Source organism: Pogona vitticeps, chromosome 2 (genome assembly GCF_051106095.1).
Source record: "Pogona vitticeps strain Pit_001003342236 chromosome 2, PviZW2.1, whole genome shotgun sequence".
In the NCBI taxonomy this organism is placed as follows: Eukaryota; Metazoa; Chordata; class Lepidosauria; order Squamata; family Agamidae; genus Pogona; species Pogona vitticeps.
The window spans coordinates 49,658,567-49,686,551 of NC_135784.1; the positions used below are offsets into that span (position 1 = coordinate 49,658,567).

Sequence of the window (27,985 nt, forward strand, 5' to 3'; positions counted from 1 at the left end):
TCTATTTCTTTTTATGATCAAGCTGTTACCACAGCCACAAAGAGAAGAAACTGCTCTTGGCCTGGATATCTAAATGTGTTATTTCATTGACCATAAAGCAGTACAGTCATTTTCTCCAACTACTTCCCAGGTTCCATGCTTGTCATATTTATAGCTTTCCCTAGAGCCAAAATAAATTAGGCATTCAAAGGGCTGGAAGAGATTCCAAGGTGAGATAAAAATATTTGGGCTTAGAATAACATCCAGAAAGAATTTTTTTAAAAAATTTTCAGAATGAAACAATACAAAAATACAAAATACTTGCTGTACAATGTAAACTATTGTACACCCCATACCCATGGGACCCCTTAGAACTTCTTCTTAGGCATCCTTCAGTCTCGAGAGACTATGGTAACGTGCTCTTTATGGAGGACTTGGAACACCATCTAGTGTGGCCGAGAAGGCCATTTCGAGAGTGACAATCCCTTCCTCAATGAGGACAAATACAATATGTCCCCTGTCTGGCTCTTTGATTTTGCTGCTTCCGGGAGTGCCTCTTTGCCTCAGCCTGCTGGACAAGGGTCTCTTCAAATTGGGAGAGGCCGTGATATACCGCCTGCCTCCAGGCTGAATGCTCCGATGTCAGGGTTTCCCATCTGTTGAGGCCCATTCCTAAGGCCTTCAGATCCCGCTTGCAGATATCCTTGTATCGCAGCTGTGTTCTCCCTCTGGGAAGATTTCCCTGCACTAATTCTCCATACTGGAGATCTTTTGGAATCCGACCCTCAGCCGTTCTCACAACATGCCCAAGCCAACGTAGATGTCACTGTTTCAGTAATGTGTACATGCTAAAAATTCCAACTCGTTCTAGGACTACTCTATTGGGAACTTTGTCCTGCCAGGTGATACCAAAAATGCTTTGGAGACAATGCATATGGAACGTGTTCAGCTTCCTCTCCTGCTGTGCTCAAAGAGTCCAGGACTCACTGCAGTACAGAAGTGTGCTCAGGACACAAGCTCTATAGACCTGGATCTTGGTATATGCTATCAGCTTCTTATTCAGCCATACTCTCTTTGTGAGTCTTGAGAACATGGTAGCTGCTTTGCCAATGTGTTTATCTAGCTCAACATCTAGGGACAGAGTGTCAGAGATTGTTGAGCCAAGGTACACAAAGTCATGAATAACCTCCAATTCTTGCATGGAGATGGCAATAGAGGGAGGTGAGTCCACACCCTGGCCCATGACTTGTGTTTTATTCAAGCTGATTGTTAGTCCAAAGTCTTGGCAGGCCTTGCTAAAATGATTCATGAGTTGTTGGAGGTCTTCAGCAGAGTGGGCAACAACGGCTGCATCATCGGCATAGAGGAAGTCCCGCATCCATTTCAGTTGGACTTTGGTCTTTGCTCTCAATATAGACAGATTAAAGAGCTTTCCATCTGATCTAGTCCGGAGATAGACACCTTCTGTTGCAGTTCCAAACGCGTGCTTCAGCATGAGAGCAAAAAAGATCCCAAACAGGGTTGGCACGAGGACACAGCCCTGTTTCACTCTGCTTCAGATGGCAAAGGGGTCTGATGTTGAGCCATCATAAACTACAGTGCCCTTCATTCCCTTATGAAAGGACCTGATGATGCTAAGGGGTCAAGGTGGACATCCAATCTTGGGAAGTATTTTAGAAAGGCCATCCCTGCTAATCAAGTCAAAGGCCTTTGTGAGATCTATGAAGGCCACAAAGAGTGGCTGTTGTTGTTCCCTGCATTTCTCTGAGGGAGAATACCATGTCAGTGGTGGATCTATTAGCTCGAAATCCACACTGTGATTCTGGATAGACTCTGTCTGCAAGCACCTGGAGCCTCTTCAGCACAACACGGGCAAGCAGCTTCCCTACAACGCTGAGAAGAGAGATACCACGGTAGTTATTGCAGTCGCCCCCGTCTCCTTTGTTCTTATACATTGTGACTATGTTTGCATTTATTTATATTATTTATATTATATATTTTATTTATTTATTGAGCTTATATGCCGCCCATTTAGACATAGTCTACTCTGGGTGGCTCACAAACACGTAATAAAAACAATCAATATAAGGTAACACATCCTTCATGTCCTGTGGTACTCCACCTTCACTCCAGCAAAGACGGAAGACTTCATACAATTCGGTGGTGATGACCTCTTTACAGCACTTCAACAGGAATGTTATCCTTTCCAGGTGCCTTGCCGGAGGCGAGGGAATCCAAGGCCTCTTTTATTTCTGCTAAGGTTGGTTTGCTGTCCAACTCTTCCAAGACAGGCAGGCACTCAATGTTATTCAGTGCTTCTTCGGTTACTACCGTGTACCCCATACCCACGGGACCCCTTAGAACAATATTGTTCTATTGTTCTAACAGAAATGAACTGTTGATGTTGTACAGATCAACTTGGATTAGCTTTCCTAGATTCTGACCTCTTAGAAATAACATAGAATGGATTTCTAAATGTTTCAGTATGAGGTGGACTTCTAAACACTGCAAGAATTTGGCTTTTGAAATTCTGCATTCAAAGTAACAAAATCAATTATTGTGGTATAGCTGCCTAGCCTGAAGAGATTGTGTCCATTGGTGGGATAGAGAGGAGATATGCAGTGTCCTTCTTCATGGATTGCTGCCTTGTCGTGGCGAAGGGGCTTGAGTAACTCAGAGAAACTATGGGCTATGCCGTGCAGGGACACCCAAGACGGACAGGACATAGTGGAGAGTTCCGACTAAACGCAATCCACCTGGAGTAGGAAATGGCAAGCCACTCCAGTATCTTTGCCAAGAACGCCCCATGATCAGAAACAAAAGGCTAAAAGATATGACGCTGGAAGATGGGCCCCTCAGGTCGGAAGGTGTCCAACATGCTACTGAGGAAGAGTGGAGGACAAGTACAAGTAGCTCCAGAGCTAATGAAGTGGTTGGACCAAAGCCGAAAGGACGCTCAGCTGTGGACGTGCCTGGAAGTGAAAGGAAAATCCAATGCTGCAAAGAAAAATACTGCATAGGAACCTGGAATGTAAGATCTATGAACATTGGGAAGCTGGAGGTGGTCAAACAGGAGATGGCAAGAATAAACATCGACATCCTGGGCATCAGTGAACTAAAATGGACAGGAATGGGCGAATTCAGCTCAGATGATTATCATATCTACTATTGTGGACAAGAATCCCGTAGAAGGAATGGAGTAGCCCTCATAGTCAACAAAAGAGTGGGAAAAGCTGTAATGGGATACAATCTCAAAAATGATAGAATGATGTCAATACGAATCCAAGGCAGACCATTCAACATCACAATAATCCAAGTTTATGCACCAACCAGCATTGCTGAGGAGACTGAAATTGAACAATTCTATGAAGATTTACAACACCTTCTAGAACTGACACCAAAGAAAGATGTTCTTCTCATTCTAGGGGACTGGAATGCTAAAGTAGGGAGCCAAGAGATAAAAGGAACAACAGGGAAGTTTGGCCTTGGAGTTCAGAACGAAGCAGGACAAAGGCTAATAGAGTTTTGTCAAGAGAATAAGCTGGTCATCACAAACACTCTTTTCCAACAACACAAGAGGCGACTCTATACATGGAAATCACCAGATGGGCAATATCGAAATCAGATTGATTATATTCTCTGCAGCCAAAGATGGAGAAGCAATATACAGTCAGCAAAAACAAGACCTGGAGCTGACTGCGGTTCTGATCATCAGCTTCTCATAGCAAAATTCAAGCTTAGACTGAAGAGATTAGGAAAAACCACTGGGCCACTCAGGTATAATCTAAACCAAATCCCTTATGAATACACAGTGGAAGTAAAGAACAGATTTAAGGAACTAGATTTGGTGGACAGAGTGCCTGAAGAACTTTGGATAGAGGCTCGTAACATTGTCCAGGAGGCAGCAACGAAAACCATCCCAAAGAAAAGGAAATGCAAGAAAGCAAAGTGGCTGTCCAACGAGGCCTTAGAAATAGCAGAGAGGAGAAGGGAAGCAAAATGCAAGGGAGATAGGGAAAGTTACAGAAAATTGAATGCAGACTTCCAAAGAATAGCAAGGAGAGACAAGAGGGCCTTCTTAAATGAACAATGCAAAGAAATAGAGGAAGATAACAGAAAAGGAAAGACCAGAGATCTGTTCAGGAAAATTGGAGATATTAGAGGAACATTTTGCGCAAAGATGAACATGATAAAAGACAAAAATGGGAGGGACCTAACAGAAGCAGAAGACGTCAAGAAGAGGTGGCAAGAATACACAGAGGAATTATATCAGAAAGATGTGGATATCCCGGACAACCCAGACAATGTAGTTGCTGACCTTGAGCCAGACATCCTGGAGAGCGAAGTCAAGTGGGCCTTAGAAAGCCTGGCTAACAACAAGGCCAGTGGAGGTGATGGCAGTTGAACTATTTAAAATCTTGAAAGATGATGCTGTTAAGGTGCTACATTCAATATGCCAGCAAGTTTGGAAAACTCAACAGTGGCCAGAGGATTGGAAAAGATCAGTCTACATCCCAATCCCAAAGAAAGGCAGTGCCAAAGAATGCTCCAACTACCGTACAATTGCACTCATTTCGCACGCTAGCAAGGTTATGCTCAAAATCCTGCAAGGTAGGCTTCAGCAGTATGTGGACCGAGAACTCCCAGAAGTACAAGCTGGATTCCGAAGAGGCAGAGGAACTCGAGACCAAATTGCTAACTTGCGCTGGATTATGGAGAAAGCCAGAGAGTTCCAGAAAAATATCTACTTCTGCTTCATTGACTATGCGAAAGCCTTTGACTGTGTGGACCACAGCAAACTATGGCAAGTTCTTAAAGAAATGGGAGTGCCTGACCACTTTATCTGTCTCCTGAGAAACCTATATGTGGGACAGGAAGCAACAGTTAGAACTGGTCATGGAACAACTGAGTGGTTCAAAATTGGGAAAGGAGTACGGCAAGGCTGTATATTGTCCCCCAGCTTATTTAACTTATATGCAGAATACATCATGCGGAAGGCTGGACTGGAAGAAACCCAAGCCGGAATTAAGATTGCCGGAAGAAATATCAACAACCTCCGATATGCAGATGATACCACTCTGATGGCAGAAAGTGAGGAGGAATTAAAGAACCTTGTAATGAGAGTGAAAGAGGAGAGTGCAAAAAACGGTCTGAAACTCAACATCAAAAAAACTAAGATCATGGCCACTGGTCCCATCACCTCCTGGGAAATAGAAGGGGAAGATATGGAGGCAGTGTCAAATTTTATCTTCCTGGGCTCCATGATCACTGCAGATGGAGACAGCAGCCCTGAAATTAAAAGGCGCCTTCTTCTTGGGAGGAAAGCGATGACAAATCTGGACAGCATCTTGAAAAGCAGAGACATCACCTTGCCAGCAAAAGTCCGAATAGTCAAAGCTATGGTTTTTCCTGTCGTGATGTATGGAAGTGAGAGCTGGACCATAAAGAAAGCAGACCGCCGAAGAATTGATGCCTTTGAATTGTGGTGCTGGAGGAGGCTCTTGAGAATCCCCTGGACTGCAAGGAGAACAAACCTATCAGTTCTAAAGGAAATCAACCCTGAGTGCTCACTGGAAGGACAGATCCTGAAGCTGAGGCTCCAGTACTTTGGCCATCTAATGAGAAGAAAAGACTCCCTGGAAAAGACCCTGATGTTGGGAAAGTGTGATGGCAAGAGGAGAAGGGGACGACCGAGGATGAGATGGCTGGACAGTGTCTGCGAAGCAACCAACATGAACCTGACACAACTCCGGGAGGCAGTAGAAGACAGGAGGGCCTGGCGTGCTCTGGTCCATGGGGTCACGAAGAGTCGGACACGACTAAACGACTAAACACACACACATGCAGTGTCATCCAGACACTGGTGCCCAAAACTGGGAGTGGAAATTGAAACTTATGCCCCACCAATGGGTCCTATTTTATTTTATTAATTCCTATCTATCTTGCCTTATGACTCCATTGTTCCGATGGAAGTAGGTCCAGCTTACTGCATGTCCATTCACTCACTCACTCACTCACTCACTCAGAAGGGTAGTTATTTGACCTTTACCACATGTGTTTTCATTGCAGACTTAGCATCTCCTTCCCCTGCTCATCCCAACATGATTTCAAGAATTGAAATGCATTGCACAGTTCTCTAACCATTGTGGTAGAGGGGAAATGGGATTTTGAGTTTTCATATAGTTATATGAGGTGAAAAGGTCTTTGATGATGTCAGGTCAAAGCTGCAATTATACTGATGATAGTGATGTTCACAATTATTCATAGTTTTCTTGTCTGTTCATAATTAAGAGCTCTGGTGCATGGATCAAAATTGAATTGTGTTCATAATGAAAACTGAGATCTATTACAGGTTACTTTCTCACACCTGCTGTTTCTCCCTGTGGTTCTGTATGGATCTAGTCAAAGTACCTACAAAGCAATTGATTTCAGAATCCAAACCTAATAATTGCTTTGTGTGCTAATTTTTACATCTGATCTATGTTTCCCTCAACTGCCATCTAGAATCAAATCAAGGCACTATTCCTTTTAAAGTTCCAGACCACTGAAATTTGTCAATGTTTCAAATTCAAAAGTCTTTTTAAACAATTGAATCTTCAGTTCTAGTCTTAGTGCAGTTTGAAAGCAGTTTAGCAAAAATATTATTCTAATTTGAGTCTAGGGAAAAAAAGGAATTGCACTTCTTTCTTTCTACTTACATGTTTATAGAACAGGCATCTTGCTTGTAGTAGCTAAGCCTGTGCTTTATCATTATTATTGTCGTTCCAACTTGTATATTGCTCCTATAGTGCCAAACCCTCATTGAACAGTTTACAATACACGCATGCACGCACGCACGCACGCACACACACACACACACACACACACATACACACATACACACATACACACATACATACATACATACATACATAATCTTGGAACTGCATAGCTGGAAGGGACCCTGTGGATCATCTAGCTCCTGTCAAGGAGGCACAGTGAGGAATTGAACTCCCAAACCATGGCTCTGCAGCCAGAGACCTAAGCCACTCCGCTATCCAGCAATTCTTTTACATGCATTCATACATACTTAGTCATATGAACTACCACAACTAACCAGAAGGACTCAGTATTCTTCAGTGGATATCACAGTATTGACTGCCTGAGAGAGCAGCAGCTTTTAGACATTTGTGAGTACATGAACAGCTTTTACTTACCAGATGATAAGCCAGATTGGACCTCAGCAAGCAAACCTTTTGGAAGGTGACCTAAATTGCATTATGCTATAATTGCCTGGCATTTTTCCTGGACAACCTGAATGTAGCAGAGAGTATAATTTTAGCTCTTGAGAAAAGAGAGAGTACATTATTGTGTTCACTCTTGAATCCTTCATGTGGTTTTCAAGGAACTCCATGCATATTCACGTGGCTTAGTTCTATGAAATGAATCTATCACTCGGAAATAAATCCACCATTCCGTTAAGATTGTGGTATCACTCCTGCAGTGCCACTTTTGGCACTTATAGTATGTCATTACAGAAGAAAGGAGATGTTTAGACAGGAGTTTTGGATTGTTAAAGCTATTGATTTTTGGAAAAAAAATAGTGTTCTGCCACAGAGAGTGAGAATGGACTAGTCTGGAAAAACTGCAGAATTCTTGGTTGCTTGACATAGAGGGGAAGAAAAATCCCAGCAGGTGCTTAGACACCTTCAGTATCAGCGTACTGGCAGATCTGTGTGTGAGAGCACTGCTCAACTGTGCAATTTACATCCAATCTTAAGAACTAAATAAATGCTGTCTCTCATTTGTTATTGTTTCTGTATGTGTTGTGTGTCTGCATGTGCCTGAAAGTGGTAGCGGCTTGTGACTGGTAGCGGGACGCATGACGCCTCACCAGAGTACAGGTTGCTGTCCTCTGAAGATTCTGGCCACAGAGACTGGCAAAACGTCAGGAAGAACAACCATCAGAACACGGCCAAAGAGCCCAAAAAAACCAGAAAAACCACAACGCCTTAACATTTGAGTCTGAAAGCACTCACTGCCCCCATATGGAAAGTGAACCTTGCCCTTCAAAATATCCTCAAAACAGGGTAGCTAAAAATCAATGTTTTTTAAAAAAATAAAAACTGTTTATATCACAATTTAAATCAAAACCTCAAATTTTTATTTGGATTGGATTGGATAGAACTCCAGATGGATTACTCTCTGGATTACCCAGCTGAGGACTCTCAGGTGGGTATTTTCATATAGTCATCTTATTATCAGAAGCAGTTGTCTGTCTATGTTTGTAGATTCAAATTTGGCCCAAAGTTTATTTCTTGGAATAAGATCAAAGGCGTACTTTAAATCAATAATGGCTGCATACAAGGCACCTCTTTGGGGGGAGGAGTATTTACGAGCTAGATGTTGTAGGATAAATCCCTGATCCAAGGTAGACTTTCCTGGCCAAAATCCTTCCTGGGATATATTTTCTGCTTGAAGCCAGTCTGAAAGCTTCCCCAGTAGATACCTTGAATACAACTTACTGATTGTACTAAGTAGGCTTATTGGGTGGTAATTAGCAGGGTCTCCTCTGTTGCCTTGTTTAAATATTGGTACTATAATGGCTAATCCCCAGTCCTCAGGAATACACATTGTATGATTAATCCAGGAAAATAGGGAGGCCAGGACTGGGGCCCACCAGTCCAGGTTGGCCTTCAACAAGTCTACTGAGATATAACAGTTGGAGACACAATTAATCCCTTCCAGCTGAATTGGGGGGGGGGGGACAATCAAGCATGCAAAACCCATTGCAAATGCAAAGAAAACAAAGCAAAAAGCAATCAAGTGTGCAGGACCCATTGCAAATGCAAAGAAAGCAAAACAAAAAGCAGTCAAGCATGCAAGACCCATTGGGACCCAAAAGCAAACAAAACCCCCAAGACCCATCGATAATAGGGGGGAAACCCAAAAAGCAACCAAAACCCACAAAACCCATGGGAAATTTGAAAAAACAAAAACAAGGAAACCTCCCAAGACCCATCAGAAATGAAGAGGGAATGCCAAAAAACAAACAAACCTCCCAAGACCCATCGGAAATGGCGGAAAAAACTCCAGAAAGCAACCAAATCCCCTCAAGACCAATTGGAAATGGGATAAAAACCAAAAAACAACCAACCCCCCAAGACCCATAACAGCACAGAAACATAACCCCCAGGCCAAAACCTCACTGCAAACCCCACCCAGAACAGTTTTTAAATAGCAGAAAGCAGGCAGTCCGAAGCCTCCTCCAATTGCACACTCCCTAACTGCTGGGGCGAAAGAGCTACAAAGAAGCAATCTCTTCGCCACCAACAGTTAGCAATTTGAATTTCCTGCCTTTCCCCCCTTCCTTTTTGCGTTCGTAACTGGAAGCTCCAGCCGCAAGTCGAAGAAAAATTTTGCAGCCGGAGCTGGTCACAACTTGAAATGGTCATAAGTCAGGACGTTCATAAGTCGAGGCACCACTGTATCTTCATATTTGACAAGCACAATGTCAACGAAGACCAGAAGAGACTTCACATTAGCGAGACTTAATGTTTTACCCTTTAAGCTCAAGGAGGGAAGATTTGAACATCAGATTGCCTGTGTCCATGTAATAATGGCCAAGTGGAAACTGTAGATCATGTCTTACTGTACTGTGTTTTCTATAGAGATATACGCACTAACCTCCTGAGCCCAATTGTTCTCAGATATCCAGGGAGACCTGATGAATTTTACATCAAGCTACTTCTTTCCAGTCAAGGCTCCCTTATTACATGCTCTGCAGCAAATTTTTGTGCAGCAACAATGGCACAGCACTTCTTTATAGTCTCCTGAGTTCACAGGTTGACTGGTTTTAGCATGAGGGTGGTCCCAAGGAAGGAAATATTTACAAATCTTTACAAATATGTAGGAAGGACTCCCTATAACCCAAAGACCCTGTCCAAACCAGTTTGCCCTAGATGATCCAATGGTTTAAAGGATAGCTATAAAATGCATATTTTACAACCAGTACACAATTAATTATCTGTTGTACACATCTTTAATTACATTTTGTATATTTTAACCGTATAATATGTTTTATGAACTGGTTGTACACTTTTTAAATTGCATTTTGTATATTTTAGCCACATAATATGTTTTATGAATTGGTTGTATATTTTAAAACTGCATTTTGTATATTTTAGCCAAAAGTACGTTTTATGAGCTGGTCACCTGACTATAATTTTATTTGAATATTTTTTAAAAAATTAAATCATGCTTCAAATTGTGATTTGAATCAATTTAAGGTAAATCAAATCCACCATGCCTCAAAATGTAGAGTAACATTACTCATTGCTTTATCTAAGCTTCTTCCACAGAGAAAAATAGCATAGCCATTTAAAGACTTAACTCTTTAGGCAGGCCTTCCCTCTTACCAGTACTTGACTTTTACTTTCTGCTTGGCCTTTTGCTTACTTTTGAGTAGACGCAGTCTAGAAGGGCGGGATAGAAATAAATAAATAAATAAATAAATAAATAAATAAATAAATAAATAAATAAATAAATAATCTGTTTTGCTTTGTGCAGTTCTGTTGTTCCATTCCTGTACTATGGCTTAATAATAATTACCCTTAGCTATTAAATTAATACATTTCTATATCAGTCCTGCCTTGCCTGGGATGCAAGGAGGAAGATGTATCCTGGCAGCCTCAATGGTGTTTGCTTACAAAGTGTTTTCATCTTGCCAATTGTTGTGTAGCAAGCAATCCATAGTGAGAGACATGGTTATCCAGAACTTCTTTGTAACCTTTAAAACAATGCAATACTGTCAATCCCAAGCAACTGCACTCATTCTTGTTTAAGGACCAACTTTGCTGGTCTCTGCATACATTTATCTGGACTGGACTGGAAATAATGAGAAAGGGTAGAGTAGCATTGTAACCATAGCCTGTGCTCACAGTTTGCTTAATTAGGAATATGAGAACTGCCTTTGTTTGTAATAAAGGCATGACTATGCTTTTTTTTTTCTCTGTGGAAGTTCCAGGTTATCTATGTAAAACGTGATACCCTAGTCTAATAGGGCAATGTCACATCACTACTGTGGTTCTACACAATAAAAATTGTTTGTACCCATATGTATGGGGGCATCAAGATCTTCAATTCAGGGTTTGCTTTATATGTTGTGCCGTTTAATGTGAAAGGAGTGGCTACTAGAGAGAGAGAGCCTTCTCAGTGGTTGACCCATGTTAAGAATCACTCCCTATACAGTAGATTTACCTTGCTCCTACTGTATTGCCCTTTCAGTGCTGGACAAAACCTTTTAAATGTTCCTGTGCTTTTAAAGGTGCAATCTGATAACTATTTTCTGTTGCCTTGTTACCTTTTCAGCTCTATTTACACTTCAGTTCTTTGCTCTTGTTGTGACCATTTTCCTTATTCCTGGGAATAGTATTGAAAGATCATATAAAAGTACTGTAAATAAAGAAGGAGCAATGCAGTGCCACAAATGCACAGTCATGCAATCCTTTTTGGTTCTTGTACTCGTTCTTTCCTGTACTTCATATCTTATGTTGGCAAAACCAGGACAGCGGGAGCATGCCCTTACGTGTGGAAACCAAGCGGTGCAAATATGCCCTTTGTTTATAGAACTAGGTTCTTTTAGCTTCTTAGCTGTGTTTCAAAAGAATCTTAGTGTTAGGCTTCTATATGTGGAAACGAATAGGAGTAATGCCAAACCCTTGTGCTTGCAGAAGAGTGAGGATGCTGACTCCATCAGCCCTCTTTCAGTTTCTATCAATAATTATTTTGACAGAGACGGAAGAGAAGAAAAAGATGGTGATTTGTAACAGTTTTTAGCAGGGAATCCCACTGCACATGTGTTTTGGGGAGTATGAATTAAGGTTTGATTCCCTATGGGGGACATGCTTAGTGTGAATGTGGGGGAAAAAAATCTTAGAACTCTGTAAGCCGTTTTTGCTGTTTTACTGCAGAGTCATAGGCAGTTCATCAATGGAACAAGAGACATGCACTCATCACAAGGTGCCCTTTTGAATGGTAAAAAAAGTAAATGAATAAAAGCCATGCTAATAGAACCTTTCACAATGCTTACTCATTTATCTACTTGATTTGTTCTCTCAGAAACCAGAGATGGCTTGCAAGTACCATTTGAAAAAAACAGTAGCACTTTAAAAAAGACATTATAAATATTAAAGCATAATTAAGGCTGTCGTATTAACAGTGATGCAGTAAAACATTTTGGTTAAAAATAGGAATTACAATTAACAGTGGAAAAGTGAAGCACGTCTTTAAAAGCCCCTATACTTAGCAGTCAGGCTGCAATCAGACAGCAATTAATTTCCTGTTTTGGACTGCTTTTAACAAATGTTTGATCTATTTTCGAGAGTCTACATGACACAAAGCAGCCTGACCCTTTTTCATGGATACCCACACTTTTTTGGATCAATGGCAGGGGCTGCTGTTTGTTTGTTTAGCACAGGCAGGATTGCTCCATTTTGGTGTGGTTGTCACTATCAGATCAAAGCACCACTTCAGCAGTATGCCACTTAGCAATATATAAATATTTTTAATCCAGCTTTCCTCCATTCTTCCATGAAAGGGAATACAGAGAGGACACAGAGGAGGAGATATAGATATAGATATAGATATAGATACTGTATAGATATAGATACACAGAGAGAGAGAGAGAGAGAGAGAGAGAGAGAGAGTATACAAAGAATATACATACAGTGGTGCCTCGCAAGACAATTATAATTTGTTCCACGAGAAACGCTGTCTTGTGAGGCATTGGTCTTGGGGAAAAAAAGTCTTGTGAAGCATGGTCATAGAAAAAAAATCGTCTTGCGAGGCACCATAGTGATCACAAAAAACAATAGTCTTGCGGGTTTTTCGTCCCGCGGGGCAATCATCTTACGAGGCACCACTGTATTCTTTTTTCTGAAAATCCAGCACTATGTCAGTTGTGTGGCAGGCTAGTTGAGTTGTATGGCATTTACCAATAAAGTTTAAAAAATCCAGCTCACTCACCCATGGAGGGGGAGACTGGAAAGGATGTGAAGGGACCCACCTTCCCCTCTTTTTTCCACTATGAACATTTGGACAGCAGATTCAGCAAGCACATCAGTCATGTCTGTTTCTAGTTAATGTCTTCTCTTGGGTCAGACCATTTATAATTTTGTTTAAATTATTTATTTAAAAAAATCATCTCTAATTCTGTTGCAAAACATAACAAAACATTCCATAAAGTTTTATGGAAGTCAGGGTTCTTTCTATGGTCTTTTTTTTTTAAATGGTGGATGTAACTGTTTTAGATGATACATGAAAGACCACCTAGCTACAGAAATTTACTACCTTTTTGAAACCTCGGCTTAGACAGGTACTCAAATGAGACTTGTCTGAGAAATTCAGAAATATGTTTCCATCTGTTGTGCTCAAGTGTGGTGTGAGAAGGGTCAACTGTCACGCAGGCAGACATATTGTGACTTTGCTATATGATCTACCCTATGTCATCAAAGAAGAATGTAGTAAGTATTTGAAATCCTTATATGTAAAAACAGATTTTAAAATGAGAATGTAGTTCGTTCTTACAACATATGTGATGATTTTCTGACATTCCTCCTCCCATAAGCCAAAAAATGACTTATGAATGAATAAATTTAGAAGGGAATGAATTTTCTCTTCTACATCGTAGGAGTAGAGTTTCATGCTTATTTGTTTATATGTAGAATGCTATTGGCTTGGGGAGGCCACCTCTAACCAATCAAAGGCTTACATTGTCTTCTTGCCCGGTATGGTTTAGAGTGCTCTATTTACATTACTGGAAGGGAAACCATTCATTGTGAGTAGTTCTACATGTGTAATTAAGATCTAGTCCTTACATTTACACCCATCAGTTTATGGGATTACTTACATGAATAAACAGGGCATCACTAATACACCAGAGACAGAAATTCAGTACCACCTCAAACATAATATTTTTCAGCTGAGTCAGTTCACAACTACAGCTACCCTCAAAGTGTTTAAAGAAAATCTTTCTATCCATTTACCCACTACATGAAGTGGGAAGCAGTACTTGTTGTTAGAGATGCTGGAGGAATCATGCCCCAGAGATTTGAATGATCATCATAAAGTCTGAAAATGGGGATCTATACATGTAACAGCTGAAAGTGTTCATGTTCTTACACAATCAAAACCTCATCACAAGGATACTGGGAGGAAAAAACAGGATCATTTCATGTGTGACAGTCCTTGGTGGGAGGAAAAGAGGTAAATAGGACAAATAAACATAGTTTGGATTAAATGGCACTATAGGATCATTCCCCAATTACTGTGGGACAATTATTCAAATTCAGAACATATACTTGCACTATTTCCCTCCAGGAATTTGTTTATATTGCTTTCTTAATAATAAGACCACACACCCAAGGGAAATTAAGACTAACAATTAATACAGAAATTGCCAAAAATAGAGAGATGTTAATATGCACAACTTAACAAATCCTCAGGTTGTTTTTGTTTTATTATCACAGGCATTCCTAAATTCCCCAAGGAGAAGATTGACCCTATAGAGGTAGAGCATGGTGATGCAATGATCTTACACTGCAACCCACCCAAAGGGATTCCACCATTACATATTTATTGGATGAACATTGGTGAGTATTGTTCCATTCTTAAATCAATCCAAGATTTAAAGTCAAACATCTATTCAAAAGCTTTTGCGTGACTTAAATTTTTAGATATGAACCAGAATATAAGCACCCCAGACACAGTGGTTGAAACTGCAGTACTGAAGTCAAACCTCTGCTCACAACCTGTGTTCTATCCTAGTGGGTTCAGGTTGTCCACTCAAGGCTAACTTAGCCTTCCATACTTCTGAGATTAGTACAATTAGTACCGAGCTCACTGGGGTGGAGGGCAAGTTGTTGTTTGCATAATTATGTTGTAGCTACACAGAGAGTGCTCTAGCATTATGGGATAGTATATAAGTCAAAAGAACAATGACAAATTGTCATATATTTCATTATGTGATCATACCTAAGTTAGAAAATGCTGTTAAGTGATAAGGCAGTTGGATAAACACATGCTACATATTATAGCCTGTCTACATTTAAAACAAAAACAAAACAAAAAACAATATGTAGTTAATTTTAAGCTGACAAGTCATGGTTTTTGAGCTGTTTCCTCTGTTCATATTTCTTCTGTTAATGTATCAACTTGTAAGGCTCCAAAAAATAGAGGGGTAGCTGATGGTTGTTGTGGGTTTTTCGGGCTCTTTGGCTGTGTTCTGAAGATTGTTCTTCCTAACATTTTGCCAATTTCTGTGGCCGGCATCTTCAGAGTGAGCACAGAGTGCTGTCCTCTGAAGATGCCGGCCACAGAGACTGGTGAAACGTTAGGAAGAACAACCTTCAGAACATGGCTAAAGAGCTCGAAAAATCCACAACAACCATTAGATCCCGGCTGTGAAACCCTTTGCGAATACAGAGGGGTAGCTCATTAGAGCTCTACCTGGTGGTCTTAAATTGGGTATGCATGAAGAAGCTCCCTTTTAAAACCAGCTGTAAAGATCACAGCTGGCTAAATCTATTAAGAAAACAGTGTGCTAAAATAAACAGCTCCATGGTGGCTGCTTATTTTAACTCGCTTCCTAAGAAAATAAATGAGTCAAGGGGAAATAAATGCACACTTTGGAATTCATTGTGTGAATGTGAAACTAAGTGCAGTTCTAAATACAGATCAAATCCCAGGCTTTTTGGCTGTGTGACCAGGTCCTTAGTAACTGCAAGTACTGTTACACTCCATCTCCACAGGAGATAAGGAAACATTGTTATGTAGCACTAGAGTTCCAGTGAATGTGTACATGAGAGATTGCCAAAACTATTAAAGAGAAAGGGCAAGAGAAGATAAATCAAATCCATAACAGCCCAGATCATGCAAGAGGAAGATGGGAATAGGGCAGACATCTACTAGCAATGGTTCCCAACTTAGGGTGACCCAGGTGTTCTTGGACTACAACTCCCAGAAACCCTAGCCAGCACAACTGGTTATGATGGCTTCTGGGAATTCCAGTCCAAGAATACCTGGGTTACTCAAGGTTGGGAAACAACTCACTAGAGTATCTAATAGTCAGCAACCAATGCCAGGTTTAGACTAAGTTCTAACTTCCACGCCATCCGGGAGGGGGGACACACCCAAAACTTCTTATCTGGGTATGTGACTAGCAGTCTGGCCCATTTCACACACACCCCGAGATATGGATAAGCAACAGGGTTTATTTAAGGCACAAACAAATCCTTAAAACTCCCAGTCCCTACAACTTGCAAGGTCTAGATGTGGCAGTGGAAGTTTACATATTTGGACCAATTAATTCAGTGATGCACCCAACAGATTCTTTGTTATACACAGTGTATGATTAGAGAAGGGGCTCTCCCCCTTAGTCCATGAGCCTTGTCTACAAAAAGAAATGTGTGAGTTTTGGAATGTTTTCTAACTTTATGGCCAGTCCTAGAAACTCTTGTTTCAGCTTTTCAGGTTGAGGATAGTTCAACTTGCATAGATTGTACAGCAGCTCATGAATATTTTAATCATTGTATTCGTGAAGGCTTTCATGGCTGGGATATAATGGTTGTTGTGGCTTTTTCGGGCTCTTTGGCTGTGTTCTGAAGGTTGTTCTTCCTAATGTTTCGCCAGTTTCTGTGGCCGGCATCTTCAGAGGAGTGGAGTAGGAACAGAGCATGGACAGAGTTCTTACTCCTGTCCTCTGAAAATGCCGCCAACAGAGACTGGAGAAACTTTAGGAAGAACAACCTTCAGAACACAGCCAAAGAGCCCGAAAAACCCACAGCAGCCATTTTTAATCATTACTTCATAAAATTAAAGAGGGTTCCCTGGCCAGATTAACATTTCTGTTCTTGCAAACTCCCAGCACCCAGACTTCATTTAACAAAGGGGGATGAGAAGGCACCTATTTATGCTTCTACATATTGCAACAGTTACAGTAAATTGTGCAATGCAACTCCATCTAACATGAAAACCACTTCTTTCAAAGTGGTAAATTTGGAGGCTCCTCACAAGAATAACACATTATTCCACATTTTTTTGTCTACAGTGCTTCCACATTTTTTGTCTACAGTGCTTCCACATTATTCCACATTTTTTTGTCTACAGCTTTACAGATAATATATTGTCACCTCATATGGGAGGGCAGGAGAAGGATTGTGAGATGGTTGCTGATTAGATGCCTCACTGATTATTGACTGAACTGAGAGCTGTCAGAGGTTTCCTGAGATCCTGTGACCTATCTGTGTTTGCAGTGTCGTTTTTCGTCCTTGTTTTTTCATATGACATGCATTGGGGTAGAAACCTAAGTGGTCCAAGCATAGTTGACTTGTGACGCGGGCAATGAAAACACCCTCCCCTTCCCCTAGGAGAAAGCATACAGTACTTCTCCCACATTTCCACTTCCCATAGAAAGGGAGGGAATGCCAAACAGTGAAGGGGTGGTACTTCCTGTTAAGTTTCAGTCTCTCTTACTGCCACAGAAGAAAGAGGACCGGAAAGACTGAACTACTGAACTACTGTAAAAAGAAGAGACCTGAAGTCTCGCTTCTGCACATTGCAGGATACAGATCAGAAGTTTGTATTCTGCTTGACATGACTTGACAGACAAAGTGTCAATAAAAGAGACTTAGATTGAACCTTTCTTTAAGAAACACATCGGTTAAAGTGACATGTGCTTTATTGCAACTGTTACATTATCTCCACAGAATTTCTATGCAATGTTATTTTGTAAGGGATGGATACAGAAATGTGTCCAGCTGCATATAAGAATCCCCCTTGCTTCTAGACATCGTTGCAAAAAACCTGATGAATATGCCACAGATTGTTTCAGACCTGATGACTTGTTCACATTAAAAGAGTCATTTTCTTTACCTGGAAACAAGTATTTGACAGAACAGTGAGCTCATCTCTCTCTCTCTCAATCTCCCTCCCCCCCCTCTCTGTGTGTGTGTGTGTGTGTGTGTGAGAGAGAGAGAGAGAGGGAGGGAGGGAGGGAGGGAGGGAATCATTACCATATCATCATTACATTATTATTTTTTTCCTTTCTAGATTTGCAACATATACCACAAGATGAAAGGGTCTCCATGAGCCTTAAGGGAGATCTTTTCTTTGCGAATGTAGAAGAAAATGACAGCCGGAGTGATTATTGCTGCTTTGCTGCATTTCCAAGACTCAGAACTATTGTACAGAAAATGCCAATGACACTGACAGTTTCACGTTGTAAGTTTGGGACTTCCTTTCCCCCTTCATGTTTCCTCCCTTCTTTCCTTTGCCCCAATATCTACTCTCAAACCATCAACTCATTTGAAAGTCTTCTGTGTGTCTTGGGTTTCTCAAAAGACTTTTTAAGCAGAGGAAAATATATGCTAATACATTTATTCCTGCACTATTATCTTTGGCATAAGAACTACGCCCACATCTGCAGCTGTTGGGCCTCCAGAGTTCCTCTGTTGTTCTTGTGCCCTTTGTGTTGATAAAAATCTGATAATGATGTGTGATGGAAATCAGCCTCCTTACAGAAGCCACCAAAATGGTCCATTCCCCTTTAAGTAGAAAAAGGCAGCTCTGTGGGCGGTTCTTGCTACATTGGCACATAAATGTTCCTCAGGTTGCATGTCATCAATATGTTTGCATAATCAATAGCATTTGTTAAGTGAAAACCATACCTTTGTGTTCACAAAATAACACACAGCTAAAATGGCAATGTAAGATCAGGATATGGAATGATTTTTTAGTGAGGTAGGTCCTGCTGAGAGTTTTTCTGTGCTGTTTCATTTACCACTATAGTACCAATTCAAAATGTTTGCTATCACACTGGATCTTTCTAAAGATGTGATCAGACTGGGCTTTCTCCTGTGGTTTGGTCCTCTTTGGGGACGGGCTGGTTGATTTCTTTTCATGGCAACGATGATATAAAGCCATTTGTGAATAATCCATCCCTTATCCATGCCTAATCAAACATGTTTTAGGTCCCTGTTGTGGGCTACTGTTTTGTTTTGTTTCCTTTCATTCTTGTGCAGTTAGGATCACTAAGTTTTAGGAACCCTCATAGTGCAGCAGTTAAACTGCAGGACTGCAGCCAAAACTCTGCTCATAACCTGGGTTGAAATCTTGGTTCACTCAGCCTTTCATTCTTCTGAAATTGGTAAATTGAGAATCCCTGGGGGTATAGTGTGTAGCCTGCATAATTAAATTGTAAACTGCCCAGAGAGTGCTCTAAGCATTGGGGAGTAATATCTAAGCAGCACATTTCCCTTTTGCTTTTGCTTCTGCTTCTTTGTATGATTCCAGCATGTGTAATTGCTGGGATCAAACCAAATCAAATTGCTTACATACTTCACTTAAGTTGCTGCAGGATCAAACTACTTGTCAATGAATTGAAAACTACCTATGCAAAGGGAGAAACAGAAGAAGATGCAAAGCTTTTTTTAAAAGCTCATATAATCTTATCTAATCTGGAGATTAGCTTCCCTATTTTTGTGATTTCTTGTTGTGGGGATTAAACAAGGGGCTTTATTTTGAAAGTATGATTGCTCAGACCCAAAGCTGTGCTGGGACCCCCCCCCCTTATAGCATTAATATGGTTTCCGATTCTAATTCCATACCAGGTGTGATATATTGTTTGACCATGAAAGTCTGGAAGGAGTTTTGCATCTTGGGAGCCAACCCGAAGTTTGTCATTTCAGGATTGATGTTGTGTATAGGGATCTGTTTCCTAATTGGCCAATTTAGCTTGATGACACAGATTCATGTAAATTTCTTTGAATTAGGCATCTTTTCTGTGTTTACATTGTACGCACATCAGTTCATCATCACTGCACATCCTTGTATTGATTCAGTAGTGGGCAGCTTATGCCTACAGATTTCATTGAGTCTCCCAACTTCAGATCACCCCTGTATTGCATGGCTATGTTTGGTCATTGTGTTAGAAGTTGTTTTAAAAGAGGATGATCCAATCATGACCTTGGGAGACATGCAGGGGATTTAAATCTTGCTTGTTTCATCCATTTTTTACCTAAATGTTAATTCCTCTTCACCCTATATCCAGTGGGGTGAATTTCAAATGCATGTGTAACGTGGTGCAGCATGGGTAGGTCATGCATTATTTTAGGCAAGATAGAAAGAAAGCCCAACTCAGAAATGATTTTGCAGTCTTTATTTTGTTTGATTACTTCCATCAGATCGTTAATAAATGTCACCATCATTTATGTTTCCATTTGGTTTCCATTTTTGTTTATTTCAGCAAAGTATACTAATGATTCCAGTTCACCTAGTGCTGCTAAGGGTAAGTGGTAATCATTCAGCATTTGAGACTGCAATACCTATAATAAGAATTTTGACGAAATGAAATACTTTGAACTGATGAAATTACAGTTACTAACTAGAATCAACTTTAAAACAAAAACAACAACATTATTGTATTCTTGAAGGCTTTATTACATAAACATTACAACATTATTGTACTTGGTAAACAGAAATATAAATACTAGTAATTCGTTTAGCCTTTGGTCTTCAGATAATATGTTGCCAAATAGGATGAAGCCACCTCTGCAGGAGACAGAACAATCCCTTTCGGTACTAAGGAGTCTAGGGAGGGTTCTTCCTGTGCTCAGTTTGTCCTTACAACATCTCTGTGATACACCTTATATTGAGAGACAATAACTGGTCAAAGGTGAATGGCCCATTAAGAGCCTCTTCAGCTAGTAGGGATAATAATCTGATTCTTTCTCGCCAAGAACTCTGACCAACTCTGGGCAGATTTTTTTAGACTGGATTGATACATGTCACCTACATACGGGCACAGATATCTCAGCATGCAGGGAGGAAGTGATTTAAACTCCTCTCCCTGGGATCAAAGGATGTGATGTGGTCTTGTGGATATTCAGACTGCTGTTTCCTTACTGCTGCTAGCAGTAAGAAATAGATGTCTGTGTCAGGATCATTTGAGGCATGGAGATTCAGAGACACATTAGAGGCACCCTTCAGTCTCAAGAGACTTTGGTAACATGATCTGAATAGAGGTCCTCGAACAGCGTCTAGTGTAGCAGAGAAGGCCAATTCGGGAGTAACAATCCCTTCCACACTGAAGACAAATACAATTTGTCCCCTGTCCAGCTCCCTGATTTTCAGGACTGCCTCTTTGCCTTGGCCTGCTGAACAAGTGCCTCTTCAAATTGGGAGAGGCCATCCTGCACCACCTGCCTCCAGGCTGAATGTGCAGATGTCAAAGTTTCCCATCTGTTGATGTCCATTCCTAAGCCTTCAGATCCCACTTGCAGATACCCTTGTATTGCAGCTGTGGCCTCCCTCTGGGGTGATTTCCCTGCACTAATTCTCACTACAGGAGATCTTTTGGAATCTGACCATCAGCAATTCTCACGACACGCCCAAGCCAACGTAGACATCGCTGTTTCAGTAATGTATACATGCTAAAAATTCCAACTCATTCTAGGACTACTCTACTCTTGGAACTTTGTCCTGCCAGGTGATACTAAAAATGTGTCAGAGACAACACATATGGAACGTGTTCAACTTCCTCTCCTGCCATGTGCAAAAGGTCCAGGACACTGCAGTACAGGAGTGTACTCAGGGTTATTGACCTGGATCTTGCTTCCTATTAAGCCATACTCTCTTTGTGAGTCTTGAGAACATGGTAACTGCTTTGCCAATGCTTTTATCCAGCTCAACATCTAGGGATAGAATGTTAGAGATCATTGAGCCAAGGTACATGAAATCATGAACAACTTCCAATTCTTGTGTAGAGATGGTAATAGAGGGAGGGGAGTCCATGCCCTGGCCCATGATTTGTGTTCTCTTCAGGCTGATTGTTAATCCAAAATCTTGGCAGGCCTTACTAAAATGATTCATAAATTGCTGGAGCTCTTCAGCAGAATGGACAACATTCAGAGACAGCTTGTTACTAAACAGAGAAGATTGTTAACTTGCAATTTGAGAGTTAATTTTCTCGCTGTTTGGTTCACAAGCCACCCATATCCACAGAAATCCTGAGCAAAATTGCTGCTTTCTCACCATTATTAGCAGCAGGAGCACAGCAATCTGCTCTGTAACTCCTCCCAGAAAATGACTGATTAGCTATGCAGTGATGAAAAGTGGACAAGACACTCCAGGGATCTGCTACCTCTGCAAAGAATGACAAAGGGCTTGTGTCTTGCCTTTGTGTACTGTAACTATTCCAGTGCTGGTCTCAATCCTGAGCTAAAACTTCCCTCAATGTGTGCCTGATTTGTCTGCATAGACATTTTTACCCTCTTTACACAAACTGGGACTGTCTTGGGCAGCCTTGAGATATCTAAACTGGTCTGCACATATGATAATAGGGAAACCCTGAAGTCTGGAAGAACAATGCTGTTTTCCAACCCCAAAGCTATAATCCATGATACATCATTTCCCTGACTTCATCTCCTTCCTCATCTCCTTACAAAAAAAAGTGTGTACAGAACAGGAACACCAGAGCAGGAGCCCACCATGTCATAGAATTCTGCTGTCACTTTTTGCTTGCACTGATAGTAGAGGTACCTAATGAGAACTCACCTGTGCTGCAGCAGATATCTGGTTTATGGCACAAATTGAAAATCACATGTTCCTAAAATGTATCTTTATATTAAAACTATACATTGTGGTATATAGCTTTTAGTGGTTAGATGTGTATGTCCCAACACATATTCAAACATAAGTGAGAAATTATGACAGATCCAGTCTATTTTTAATACATAAGCCACAAAAAAAATAACAATAAGATTTTAAAGGTTATGAGATGGATAACATTAAGAAGAATTTAGATCATCTTATTTCAAGAGCTTTCCCCCCCTGCCTTTTCAGCAAATTTGTTCAAAGAAAGAAAGCCGAGACTAGTTATCCCTGAAACTTCTGGCCATCGTTCGGAAGTGACTGTCATGAAAGGAACTGATTTATTTCTGGAATGCATTGCTGAAGGACTGTGAGTCTGCCTGTTTTTTTAAATTTTCCTTTTTTAAAAAATAAAAGGATAAGTAGAAAGTGTAACTTCCAGACAGTGCATGTATGAATTAAGCATGTATTATACTTGGGGCAGGTCAGATCTGTTGTCCGACATAATGAAGCAAGCTGCTTCGTTTGGGATAATGGTTCCCAACCTTGAGCCCCCAGATGTTCTTGAACTCAATCTCCCAGAAGCCTTCACCATTAACTGTGCTGTCCAGGATGTCTGAGAGTTGCAGTCCAAGAATATCCAGAGATCCAAGGTTGGGAACCATTGATTTAGAACCTTGGAGCCGAGGAAGAATAGATCAAAATCTGATCTTAATTGTTGTTGATGATGACAGTGGTTGAAGACTACATAGAGAGATATTGCCAAATGTACTTTCCATTTTGAAGTTGCCAAATAACAACAAAGAGCTTTGGTTTGACAAGATGAAGCTTTGACATACGTTACTTTTAAGAAAATATGTGAAGATAATTTCCTCCTGCTGACATTTCAGGAAAAAAAGACTGAGGAAATTATCTCCTGTTGAAGAGAAATGCCATAGGTAGCATCAATATTCTGCCAATGGAAAGCAGTGATGACTTTAAGGAACCTGGACTGAAAGGAACCTGAGTCTCGGCATATCGCCATCTCAACAGATGGACAGAATAAACAGACAGGACTTTCATCCATACGTTCCATGTTCAGTGTTGGCATCAAGAAAGCCAGCTGGGATGTTAACTTAGCAGGCTGCCCTGAACTTCTGTCTGTCTGGTTTTGAGAGTGCCCCATTAATTCTGTAAAAAACAAAGTCACCTCTGTATTGAGTTGCCTAGAGAATTAGCTCTGGCTGGGCAAGCACAGAATTGATTGGCGTCATCACAGAGAAATGTTTAAGTGCATTTATGACTGAGAAAAACGTTGTGGAATGAGATGAAACAAGTGTCTCTACCTATGTACATACTACAATCATTGCAATATTCTAATCAGTTTCTTTATCCTCTGTTGGCATTAAGTGATCTTTTACACACTTCTGGCCATTTAAAGATGAAGCAACACACATTAGAAGCAGTACAGTTCTTATTTGTGCTTTTACTGGAAGCATGTCTATGACTATGTATGTATAGACAAGTGATTTACAGGAGTCAGGAATATGATGGAAAAAGATGAATGCATAAACTCTGAACTACATAAGCTGTCCAGGTGCTTTATTGGAGAAGGGGGAACAAAGTAACATTTTAAACATAAATCTTGCTTCTTATTTTCTTTTCTCCCAACAGTCCAACACCACATCTAATGTGGCGAAGGGCTGACAGAGGCAGAGTTGACAGAGGAGTCACTGAGAATTATGGGAAGCTATTGAAGATAGAACAAGTCACCGCTGATGATGCAGGGATTTATGAGTGTATTGCCAGAAATGCTCTGGGAGAAGCGAAACATGAGTTCAGTGTTGGTGTTGAAGGTAATGTCGTCATGCTAACATTCTCTCTCTCTCTCTCTCTCTCTCTCTCTCTCTCTCTCAGTGTGTGTGTGTGTGAGAGAGAGAGAGAGAGAGAGAATATATGTAAAATTTGTAACTGTATGTCAATTCCATCTTTTCTGTCAGTGATGTTTTTTCTCTTACATGCCAGAATATAAATCAATTGTGCCACATATTGCTCTAATTCCCTTAATTTATTCACAGCTAGATTCTAATAGTGCCAACTAGCATAGTTGCAATTTAACAGTATCTAAGTAACTCCTTCTGATGGGAGGACAGGCTGGCCTCATCTTTGCTGTCATTGCATAAGTTTTGAAAGGTGAAACCTTTCCCTTACTGACTTTGTTGGGTTTTAAAATTGGGATGATTGATATTTTGTTATTTTAATCTGTTTTAATAATGATTTTTCTTGAACATTTTCATTAATAATTCATATTTTTATAATTATTTAAATAATTTATTGTATTTAGCTGTCTCTTTTAAGGATGTAAGCCATTTTGATGTAAGCTCCATTTTTTTATGGAGAAAGTCAGGGTAAAAATATTTTAAATAAATAAATAAATAACACTGATTCAGTACATCTGCTTTAGTTGGGATTAACAATTGAATTCAGGTCCTTGCAGTATGTCACTGCTATCCATTATGCCTGCCTTATGCTTGACATTTGTCTATATTTTGGAATATCAGGCAGTAGCAAATACAGGAAGTCCATCAAATTGCCTAGTAGGCCACATATTGCTGGTAGAAAGATTTTTGCCTTAGTGAGCTGCAACTTGTGCAGGTCTGATGTAAGCCAACAGTTGAAAGATATCTGCATCCTGTAATATTAAATGCACAACAGAATACAGTCACTGAACCCACACCCTACAAAAAGAAGAAGAGGAGAGTAGTTGTAGTAGGGGACTCCCTACTATGTGGAATTGAGACTGAAATTTGCCAGGAGGATCCATGGACTCACCAGGTATTCTGTCTCCCTGGAGGATGGATAAGGGATGTGATGGAAGGATTGCCATCACTCATAAAACCTACAAATATATATCCCTTCCTTCTTGTTCATGTGGGAACAAATGACACAGCCAAGAGAAGCAACCGAGAAATCATGTCTGACTTTGAAGCTCTGGGAAGGAAACTCAAGCACTTTGGGGCCCAGATAGTTTTTTTTCCTTTCATCCTACTGATGCTCAGAAGAGGAATTGAAAGAGAAAGGAAGATCCTCTGAGTGAATGACTGGCTACAAAGGTGGTGTCAACAAGAAGGATTGGGTTTTTTTGGTACCATGGGCTAAATTTCCTGTAAGAAGGACTGCTATCAAGAGATGGCTTGAATTTAACAAGGACTGGGAAGAATCTCTTTGTCCACAGCATGAAGAGCTGGAATGACTGGAATACAGCAATTGAGGGATATAAACTGATCAAAAAGAACAGAGAGAATCAAAAGGGTGGTGGGGTTGCAGTATATGTAAAAATACACATTCCTTTACAGACATACAGGAGGAGGAGAGTGACTGTTCCATCTAGAGCATCTGGATCAATTATTTGGGGCAAAAAAAGAGAAACTTGGTAATTGGAGTCTACTACCAACCACCCAATCAGAGAGAGGAAGCAGATGAAACTTCTGAAAAACAAATTACAGGGTTTTCAAAGAGACACGATGTAGTAGAGATGGGAGATTTCAATTATCCCAATATATGTTGGGAGGCAAATTCTTCCAAGTATAGCTCTTCCAAGAAATTCCTGGTTTGTGTGGCTGATAATTTTTTCCTACAAAAAGTGGAGAAAGAAACTGGAAGATTTGCTATCCTTGACTTGATTTGACCAACAGATATGACTTGGTGGGAGAAATGGCAGTAAGGGGAACTCTAGACGAGAGTGACCGTATCCTTCTAGAATTCTTGATCTCAAAGGAAATGAAAGAAGAGTGTACCCACACTTGTCTGCTGGATTTTTAAAAAGCCAGTTTTAATAATCTCAGAACAAGGAGTATTTGTGCAATGTGTACATAATTTCCTTCGTGGAAATTATTTTCATGTAAGAATTTTCAAAAATAAAGCTTTATTAACAGATTTCAGCTGGGAATTAAATTTTAACATGGGCTTCCAACATATCAACTCAGCAGATTGTAATTTGTTTGGTCCTGCATAATTATTGCTAATATATTCAAAATTAGTTGAGCTGAAATATAGTTAATAATGTGATGTACCTACCATGAGAATGCCCTGTATTCAGTGATGTTATGAAGATTGATTGATTGGTTGATTGATTGATTGATTGATTGATTGATTGATTTAAAATTCTCTCTATTGTAAGATCCCAGGACAAGGTACATCAAGACTAATACAAAACAATTTAGCTGTCGAACAGGTATAGAAAATATTTAGAAAAATGTACAGCTGTTTCATACACACGAAACAATGTAAACACTTTAAGCTATTGAAACTGTATGTGCTGCAAAAACACTCTGCAGCCACTGTAGCCAAAGTCCTTAAGACCCCAAATATTTTAGTCAAGAATCATTTTTTAAAAATTTAGTTCTGAAATGAAATCATGAGCCTCTAAATGGAACGAATTTTACAGCTGTGAGAATGCTCTTGTGTCTCTACATACTGTCTGTCCTCAATGGTGGGGCACAGTCTCCCTACCAGATCTTAAGGATGATGTAGATATATAAATAGGGAGAGTCACTCCTTCAAATGTCTAAATATCTGGCCATCTGAAAGTCACCATTAACAGATACTTGAAAGGTAGTCATATAGAGGAGGGGGAGGATCTGTTTGAAATTAATCCAGAGTGTAAGACACGTAATAATGGCACATTGCTCCTTCTCCTGACCTCACAGACTCTTTAAAGCCCACCCCACCCCATACCCAAAACAGCCAGTCTGGACAGGCCCTTTGACAAACAAACAAACAAAAAATCTGGTGTGCTGTTTTGTGAGTTCTTTCAGCCTTCAGAAAGACCACACCATGTTTGTCATTTGTCACAAATATTCAGGTAAGAGATCAAGGTCCTCTTAGATATGTGGTACCATGGTTAGATAGAAGGTTGTGAATCTCACAGCTTCTTGCCCTTAGTGAGAAGCCAGGGGAAGAATTCTGTTCATCTTGCAGTGAGATTCCTCTTTTTGAGATTTTCCCCTCTGAGAAATTTCACAAGGTTGTAAAATACCTCTCCATTAATTCATCTGTCAATTGTTTTGATCCACAACAGTGTTATTTACAATAAAGTTAAAACCTTGTGAATGGGTGCAGCCAGTACTGGATGGGGTTACACTCTCCTTGAAAATTCAAGGTGCAAAGCTTGGGTGTGCTCCTGGATTTGTGTCTGAGTCTCAAGTTTCAACAGTAGGTAGGAGTTCATTTGTACAATTAAAATTAGTGCTCCAGCTGCTTGAAAGGTCTGATCTGGTCACAGTGACACACTGTAACTCACACTACCTGGGGCTGCCTATGGAAAGTGTCAGGAAACGTCAGTGGGTCCAAAACTCAGCAGCCAGACTGATAAGTAGGGCTGGTCAGAGGGATCACACAA

At 40.4% G+C, this 27,985-nt stretch overlaps 1 protein-coding gene across 13 annotated transcripts in view; it reads left to right on the top strand.

Annotated features, from left to right (window-relative positions):
* CHL1 (cell adhesion molecule L1 like) overlaps positions 1-27,985 on the top strand; it is a 304,506-nt gene that overhangs the window by 221,349 nt on the left and 55,172 nt on the right. For 7 of the 13 annotated variants that reach the window (XM_020791014.3, XM_078385206.1, XM_078385211.1 and 4 more), the window contains exons 6-10: positions 14,487-14,609; positions 18,067-18,237; positions 20,261-20,302; positions 22,858-22,975; positions 24,259-24,440. In XM_020791014.3, the coding sequence (XP_020646673.3) occupies positions 14,487-14,609; positions 18,067-18,237; positions 20,261-20,302; positions 22,858-22,975; positions 24,259-24,440 (636 nt within the window). The remainder of the gene's footprint in view (positions 1-14,486; positions 14,610-18,066; positions 18,238-20,260; positions 20,303-22,857; positions 22,976-24,258; positions 24,441-27,985) is intronic. The other 6 variants (XM_078385207.1, XM_078385209.1, XM_072989448.2 and 3 more) reach the window with 1 other exon arrangement.